General features: G+C 37.8%; 2 protein-coding genes across 2 annotated transcripts in view; both read left to right on the forward strand.

Moving 5' to 3' along the window:
• LOC107740759 (myelin-oligodendrocyte glycoprotein-like) overlaps positions 1-5,187 on the forward strand; it is a 13,310-nt gene extending 8,123 nt beyond the window's left edge. The window contains exon 2 of the mRNA XM_016553266.1: positions 4,892-5,187. Within this exon, the coding sequence (XP_016408752.1) occupies positions 4,892-5,187 (296 nt within the window). The remainder of the gene's footprint in view (positions 1-4,891) is intronic.
• Positions 5,188-9,141, forward strand: LOC107740760 (butyrophilin-like protein 8; the record flags this gene model as incomplete). Its single annotated transcript, XM_016553267.1, has 5 exons — positions 5,188-5,251; positions 6,925-7,056; positions 7,150-7,170; positions 7,338-7,379; positions 7,472-9,141. Coding segments are annotated over 5 exons (828 nt in total), but the record flags the coding sequence as incomplete, so codon positions are not given.
• Positions 9,142-9,402: the final 261 nt, after the last annotated feature.

Consider the following 9,402-nt stretch of genomic DNA (forward strand, 5'->3'; position numbering starts at 1 on the left):
GATAGATAGATAGATAGATAGATAGATATATAGAAATAGTCAGATGATAGTCAAGTCAAGTCAAGTCACCTTTATTTATATAGCGCTTTTAACAATACAGATTGTGTCAAAGCAACTGAACAGCATTAATTAGGAAAATAGTGTGTCAATAATGCAAAATGACAATAGTAAACACTCATTTTTCAGTTAAAGGCAGTTCATCATTGAATTCAGTGATGTCATCATCCAGCTCAGTTCAGTTTAAATAGTATCTTTGCAATCATTTGCAATCAAGTCAACGATATCGCTGGAAATGAAGTGTCCCCAACTAAGCAAGCCAGAGGCGACAGCGGCAAGGAACCAAAACTCCATCGGTGACAGAATGGAGAAAAAACCTTGGGAGAAACCAGGCTCAGTCGGGGGGCCAGTTCTCCTCTGACCAGACAAAACCAGCAGTTCAATTTCAGGCTAGCAAAGTCACATTGTGCAGAGGAATCATCTGGTTCCTGTGGTCTTGTCCCGGTGGCCGTCTGAGACAAGGTCTTTACTGGGGATCTGTATCTGGGGCTCATCTAGTTGTCCTGGTCTCCGCTGTCTTTCAGGGCTGTAGAGGTCCTTTCTAGGTGCTGATCCACCATCTGGTCTGAATATGTACTGGATCCGGGTGACTGCAGTGACCATCTGATCTGGATACAGACTGGATCTGGTGGCAGCGGTGACCTCGGAATAAGAGAGAAACAGACTAATATTAGCGTAGATGCCATTCTTCTAACGATGTAGCAAGTACATCGGGTGTTATGGGAAGTGTTCCCGGTTCCGGTTGACCTAATTAATGCAGCCTAAAAATCCTTTAACGGATTTGAATATTAGAAGCGTATTAGTGTGTTATGTGTAAGCCAGGTTGAAGAGATGGGTCTTTAATCTAGATTTAAACTGACAGAGTGTGTCTGCCTCCCGAACAATGTTAGGTAGGTTATTCCAGAGTTTGGGCGCTAAATAGGAAAAGGATCTGCCGCCCGCAGTTGATTTTGATATTCTAGGTATTATCAAATTGCCAGAGTTTTGAGAACGCAGCGGACGTGGAGGACTATAATGTAACAAGAGCTCGTTCAAATACTGAGGTGCTAAACCATTCAGGGCTTTATAAGTAATTAGCAAGATTTTAAAATCTATACGATGTTTAATAGGTAGCCAGTGCAGTGTTGACAGAACCGGGCTAATATGGTCATACTTCCTGGTTCTAGTAAGAACTCTAGCTGCTGCATTTTGGACCAGCTGGAGTTTGTTTATTAAGCGTGCAGAACAACCACCCAATAAAGCATTACAATAATCTAACCTTGAGGTCATAAACGCATGGATTAACATTTCTGCATTTGACATTGAGAGAATAGGTCGTAATTTAGATATATTTTTGAGATGGAAAAATGCAGTTTTACAAATGCTAGAAACGTGGCTTTCTAACGAAAGATTGCTATCAAATAGCACACCTAGGTTCCTAACTGATGACGAAGAATTGACAGAGCAGCCATCAAGTCTTAGGGAGTGTTCTAGGTTATTATATGCAGAGTTTTTAGGTCCTATAATTAACACCTGTTTTTTCAGAATTTAGCAGTAAGAAATTACTCATCATCCAGTTTTTTATATCGACTATGCATTCCGCTAGTTTTTCAAATTGGTATGTTTCGCCGGGCTGCGAAGAAATATAGAGCTGAGTATCATCAGCATAACAGTGAAAGCTAACACCGTGTTTCCTGATGATATCTCCCAAGGGTAACATATAAAGCGTGAAAAGTATCTGCCCTAGTACTGAGCCTTGAGGTACTCCATACCGCACTTTTGATCGATATGATACCTCTTCATTCACTGCTACGAATTGATGGCGGTCAGATAAGTGCGATTTGAACCATGCTAATGCACTTCTATTAATGCCAACAAAGTTTTCTAGTCTATTCAAAAGAATGTTGTGGTCAATAGTGTCAAACGCAGCGCTAAGATCTAATAGCACTAATAGAGAGATACAACCACAATCAGATGATAAGAGCAGGTCATTTGTAACTCTAATGAGAGCAGTCTCGGTACTATGATACGGTCTAAATCCTGACTGGAAATCCTCACAGATACCATTTTTCTCTAAGAAGGAATATAATTGTGAGGATACTACCTTTTCTAGTATCTTGGACAGAAAAGGGAGATTCGAGATCGGTCTGTAATTAACTAGTTCTTTGGGGTCAAGTTGTGGTTTTTTGATGAGAGGCTTAATAACAGCCAGTTTGAAGACCCTATCTGTGCACAAATAAAATAAAGACATTTTAAAATTATATTTAAGAATGGTTTTAATTCCATTTTAATTAATGTTGCAACCATCCCCTGTTGCGGGGTCAGTTGCAACATTTGACTCTGTCTATTCAAGTATAAATTGTACGTATATTATCATATGTACACATGTTACAGCAGTGTAGGTGAGTAGCTGACAGATGTGGGTTTATTTTATTTCAATTTTGGCTTTCCAATACAAACAGTCTCTGAGAAACTGAAGGAAATGCAGAAGCGTTGCAACCGTCCCCCACTCTCCCTACTGTTAGGTAAAGCGAGATATTTCGCAAACAAAAACGTCTGTTGTAGGTTTTATAGTCAATAGTGTAGCAATGTATGAAGCACAGGATTCACTTTAAAACCAATCGGTTTTCTGTTCATCAATGTGGAAGAATTCGCGAATTCACAATCTGAACGGGAAATTCCCTGTGAAATTCCCAAATGCATAGATTCCTAGTAAAAGACTGAAAATTCACAGAACAACAATGATTTTAAATTTACATGTTATATTCATTTTATATGATAAATTAAACTGATATTAAATAAAAACAGATTGAAGACTAACACACTGTATATTTCACTGAGTGTGTCTTTGTCTGTCAGTGTCGTTTATTGTAGTGGTTCCTGGTGAGCCTATAGTGGCTCATGTGGGATCCACAGTGATTGTTCCCTGCTGGACCTCTCCTCCTGAGAACGCTGAAGCTCTGGAGATCCGCTGGTACCATCACGATCGGTTCAACAACCCTGTTCTGCTCTATAATCATGGGAAGATCCAGGACATCCAGGAATGTTTCAGGAACCGAAGCTCTTTGGCTCTGCGGTCAGATCAGTCTGGTGGACTGAAGGATGGAGACGTCTCTCTACGACTAGAGAAACTCACATTTCAGGATGAAGATTAATTTCACTGTTATGTGAGTGGAGACAGAGAATATGGCAGCAAAGTAGTAGATCTCGAAATCACTGGTGAGTCAAAAACTACAATTCATTATCAGTGGTGTCTGGCCAATAGAGGGCGATAGAGCTCTGCTCTCCCTGAGCCACACACAAAATAATAATAATAATAAATTATATTTTTTGCACAAGCACATTTCAGTATGCAGATGTGGCCATTGAGAATGCACATTCAGAGGGAATAGATCACGAGTGACCACGCTGTGGCTCTAACACAGGACAGACATGATCAATGACGTGAAAACATGATGTGAAAAACTTTATTGTAAGGCATATTGTTTGTATTTCGTTATAAAACTGACAGAATTTGAAAGCTGAGGCTTTGTTTTATATTAAAAGTACCAAAGGCACAAAGCTTATTGCTATTATTGGGGGGCTGGCACAGTACAAATAATAAATGCAATCGAAGACATTTAAATTACATTTACATTTAGACATTTAGCAGATGCTTTCATCCAAAGCGACTTACAAATGAGGACAATGGAAGCAATCAAAATAAACACAAGAGAGCAATGATATACAAGTACTATTACAAGTCTCAGTTAGCTTAGCGCAGTACACGTAGCAAGGGCTTTTTAAAAATCATATAATAAATAAAAAGAAAACAGATAGTATAGAAAAAGAATAGAGCAAGCTAGTGTTAGAGGCCTTTTTTGCTTTTGTTAATCAGAAGTTAGAAAGTCCGAATTATAATTGTATAATAAATAAAAATAAAACAAATAGATAGAATGCAAAAAGAATAGAGAAGCAAGTGTTATTTATTATTTTTTTTTAAAGAAAACAAGCAGTTAGTAAATAAATAGAGTGCAAGTCTAAAAGGGGCAATTTTTTATTTTATTTTATTTTTTTATAGTATAGTTCTCTAAGAAGGAATATAATTGTGAGGATACTACCTTTTCTAGTATCTTGGACAGAAAAGGGAGATTCGAGATCGGTCTGTAATTAACTAGTTCTTTGGGGTCAAGTTGTGGTTTTTTGATGAGAGGCTTAATAACAGCCAGTTTGAAGACCCTATCTGTGCACAAATAAAATAAAGACATTTTAAAATTATATTTAAGAATGGTTTTAATTCCATTTTAATTAATGTTGCAACCATCCCCTGTTGCGGGGTCAGTTGCAACATTTGACTCTGTCTATTCAAGTATAAATTGTACGTATATTATCATATGTACACATGTTACAGCAGTGTAGGTGAGTAGCTGACAGATGTGGGTTTATTTTATTTCAATTTTGGCTTTCCAATACAAACAGTCTCTGAGAAACTGAAGGAAATGCAGAAGCGTTGCAACCGTCCCCCACTCTCCCTACTGTTAGGTAAAGCGAGATATTTCGCAAACAAAAACGTCTGTTGTAGGTTTTATAGTCAATAGTGTAGCAATGTATGAAGCACAGGATTCACTTTAAAACCAATCGGTTTTCTGTTCATCAATGTGGAAGAATTCGCGAATTCACAATCTGAACGGGAAATTCCCTGTGAAATTCCCAAATGCATAGATTCCTAGTAAAAGACTGAAAATTCACAGAACAACAATGATTTTAAATTTACATGTTATATTCATTTTATATGATAAATTAAACTGATATTAAATAAAAACAGATTGAAGACTAACACACTGTATATTTCACTGAGTGTGTCTTTGTCTGTCAGTGTCGTTTATTGTAGTGGTTCCTGGTGATCCTATAGTGGCTCATGTGGGATCCACAGTGATTGTTCCCTGCTGGACCTCTCCTCCTGAGAACGCTGAAGCTCTGGAGATCCGCTGGTACCGTCACGATCAGTTCAACAACCCTGTTCTGCTCTATAATCATGGGAAGATCCAGGACATCCAGGAATGTTTCAGGAACCGAAGCTCTTTGGCTCTGCGGTCAGATCAGTCTGGTGGACTGAAGGATGGAGACGTCTCTCTACGACTAGAGAAACTCACATTTCAGGATGCAGATTAATTTCACTGTTATGTGAGTGGAGACAGAGAATATGGCAGCAAAGTAGTAGATCTCGAAATCACTGGTGAGTCAAAAACTACAATTCATTATCAGTGGTGTCTGGCCAATAGAGGGCGATATAGAGCTCTGCTCTCCCTGAGCCACACACAAAATAATAATAATAATAAATTATATTTTTTGCACAAGCACATTTCAGTATGCAGATGTGGCCATTGAGAATGCACATTCAGAGGGAATAGATCACGAGTGACCATGCTGTGGCTCTAACACAGGACAGACATGATCAATGACGTGAAAACATGATGTGAAAAACTTTATTGTAAGGCATATTGTTTGTATTTCGTTATAAAACTGACAGAATTTGAAAGCTGAGGCTTTGTTTTATATTAAAAGTACCAAAGGCACAAAGCTTATTGCTATTATTGGGGGGCTGGCACAGTACAAATAATAAATGCAATCGAAGACATTTAAATTACATTTACATTTAGACATTTAGCAGATGCTTTCATCCAAAGCGACTTACAAATGAGGACAACAGAAGCAATCAAAATAAACACAAGAGAGCAATGATATACAAGTACTATTACAAGTCTCAGTTAGCTTAGCGCAGTACACGTAGCAAGGGCTTTTTAAAAATCATATAATAAATAAAAAGAAAACAGATAGTATAGAAAAAGAATAGAGCAAGCTAGTGTTAGAGGCCTTTTATTTTATTTTATTTTTTTATAAAGTATAGAATTAGAAGACGTGAAATATTATTTCCAAGCATGTCTGTGTGAGTATATTACACATGCTATTATTTCTGCTAAGAAATAAGACCGTTTGCATGCGAAATACTCTTAAAATATTATAACTTTAATCTTTAACTTTAATTGCTACGATTGAATTCTAATAATTCTGACTTTATTCTCAAAATATTTCGACTTTATTCTAGTATCGCTACTACTTTCTCACATTTTTTTCTCAAAACATTACGACTTTAATCTCGTAATCCTAGATTAAAAAATTTTTTTTTTACGTATCACTAAAACGCCATCGTACAAAATGCTATGCCTTTATTCACAAAATATTATGACTTTATTCTTGCAATCTTATTTCTTTATTTATAAATTTTTTTACTTAATTTTTTTTTATTTTACGGGGCACTTGTAGATCTTGTCTGGGTGTTTAACTGCAGAATTGTGTTCCTTGCACCATCAGGTGGATATTGTGTGAAGCACAACAATGTTTTTAAAAAATCTGAAAAAAAGCACCTGCAGGGAGCTCCGTGATCATGCAGGACAAATTGCGTGCAGCCACGAGAAAAAAACACATATTCTTAATGGCCACATCCGTAGTTCCAAATCTGGCAAGTGTTTTATAGGAGTATCGATGGTCAGTGGTGTTTATGAGCATATGGGCATCAGACATGCACAGACACGAATACTCTCTCTGAGAATTGTCCACAAGCCACAACTGTTAATTATGTTTTCAAGGATCTATGCCTCATTAATAGAATAGGCTGACTCTCCATCATGTTGCTCCAAACGCATGTGACTTTCTTTCCACCGGTGTTTATCAGATTCAATAATGATGCGTTCAGTATGTTCTCTAGTCTTTTGTAAGTCATGATGTTCATACGTGAACATGCCTTTTCATGCTGACTTGCACTGTTGTTGTTGTTTTCTTTTGTAAACTTATTTATTATAATTTCTATATTTTGCTATATATTTTATTAAATTATACATTTTTTCCCAGAGTGGAGTTCTGTCTCGGATCCATCTGATTCATCAGGTGCATGGAAGGCTCTTTTCTTCACCGTTCTCATTGTTCTCATTCTGATTCTGAGTTCGGTTGGGTGCCTCTACAAATACAGAGACAATCTAACAGGTACAATCTGCTTGAAAGATCTTAAAGATGTAGTTTTCGGGAGGTTTTTGTTTCATGCATCTCATGTGTTGATATTTTTGATCTGCTCTGCAGGGAAGAAACAACCTAGAGCAAGTAAGTAACATGAACGTATTCATGAATCTGATGAAGCCTTTCAGACATACTGGGAGAAAATGCCTTTCTGATACAGCTAAATAATCATTTCTGTTGTATAGTGATACTGTATTTGTTCTCGATTATAACTGTAGTTTACTCACAAATTATATATTTTTTTATTGTAGTTGTGGGAGATGTAAATATAGAAGAACTGAGGAAACATGCAGGTTATATATGCATATATTTCATCATATATGTGTAAATATCATCTCATATACACGAGATTAATATCTGATGCTGATGTATTTTTTCCTCACAGTTGAGATCACTATTGACCGTGAGCGTTCACATCCAGATCTGAAGGTTTCTGAGGACTGTAAAATCACGAGGGACAGTCCAGAACATAATTACACTGATGAGGGATTTCCATATCAATTATGTGCATTTGGAGCCCAAAAATTCACCTCTGGTCGTCACTATTGGGAGGTGGATTTGGCACGAGAAAACACACCTCCCAAAAGCTACTGGTTAATTGGTGTGGTGAAAGAGGGACGTTTTGCTTCAAAAGACAGATCTGCTTTAACTCCATCAGCTGGTTACTGGTTCTTGTGTTCAGACGGTCCTCATGGCTTTTACACCAGCACTGATCCACCAGTTAAACTCTCTCTGACTCCGAGACCTGAGCGACTGGGAGTTCTGTTCGATTATGATGACGGTCAGCTGTCATTTTACAACGTCAACGAGAGAAAACATCTCCTGATCATCAGCAGCAGATTCTCTGGATCAGTCGTTCCTCTGTTCAATCCTGGAGCAGGTGATCAGAGTGCACTTGAAATCCTGAATTGCCCAATATTTGTAGAGTCAAGTAAACTTTTACTGATTTATTAGGAGCTCAGACACCTGACTGACCATTGCAGTGTTTTAAACTGGACATAAAGACGACAAAAACACTAACCGTCTGCCAATCTCAAGATCAGAGGTTTGATTCCCAGTCTACTTACATGACGTATCTCTGGTATTTGGTCAAAGTGTTCAAGTGGTCGTAAAAACCTCAAGTGTTGGACATCTCAGTGCTGGAGGTTTAGCTCCAAACCCAATGAAACACACCTGACGTCTCTAACCAATGTCTTCAAGATTACTAGAAAATCTTTCCTGATCATATATTTATGGGTCATATAGATACTTCTATGTTCTGAACTATGTATGTGTATGTGCATGTGGGAAAATCGTGTACAGTATTGCTTACCCTACATTACTTTTCACACTAAACAGTGGAATAATTGAACAGAATAGATGTGAATGTACATGTAATGGTGCACATTCAGCTTCTGTCTACAGAGATGATGAGGTGAATTGTTTTACAGTCTTCAGCATATAATAAAGGGTCTTTCTCAAGCACCGAACTCTTCCATAATGGGGACTGGGACTGTTCTAATATGGTATAAAGCACCATTGAAGTATTATAACAGTATTCAATATGACCTGTGTGCTTTATTCTAAGTGTTCCGAAGATGTATTTTACTAAATTGTTTTCCATACTACATCATTGTTTTAGTCTGCTGATAGTTAAAATAACCCAGAATTAGATTTTTTAAACCATGAAAAACCATTTAGCAGCTCTTCAGAATTAGCAGTATAAATAAACGTGAGCAATAAGAACAGACATACAGTATATTAGAAAAAATATATACAAACTGTAAGCATACACAAACAAATGAGCAATATAGACAAGCAAAGACAAATACAAATGACCAAGGCATAAATACACAATGAGAATAGGATTAAGTACAAATACAAGCACAATGTGCTAAACAAATGAGGTAGTGCAAAGTGCAACACAGTAATATAGCGGGGGAGAACACTTATTGCTCAAGTAGGAGGTTTATAGCACAAGTCCAAGGGATGAAGGGGTTTATACAACCAGGTGAGGTCAGATGAGATGTACAGTCCAAGAAAGTCTCTCTACCTCCTCATAGGGCTGGGTATCGAGTTCGATACTTTTTAGGCATCGACCGAATTGCCTCGATACCACCGAGTATCGAAAAACGTCTCGTCGTTCGGCACCAAATTTCGATACCAAAGGGGTTAATCTCATCAGCGTCAGTGAGCCAATAAGCCTGCAGCACTAGTGTTCGACTAGTAGCAGCGCGGCGCAGATCGATCAGTGTTTGACATCCGCGAGAGCGATTCGAAAGCGTACAGAGCAGTCTGCTCTCTTAGCTCTCGTGGTACTGTAATACACCGATCGGT

The sequence above is a fragment of the Sinocyclocheilus rhinocerous genome, unplaced genomic scaffold, assembly GCF_001515625.1.
Source record: "Sinocyclocheilus rhinocerous isolate Xijiao unplaced genomic scaffold, SAMN03320098_v1.1 scaffold1456, whole genome shotgun sequence".
NCBI lineage: Eukaryota > Metazoa > Chordata > Actinopteri > Cypriniformes > Cyprinidae > Sinocyclocheilus > Sinocyclocheilus rhinocerous.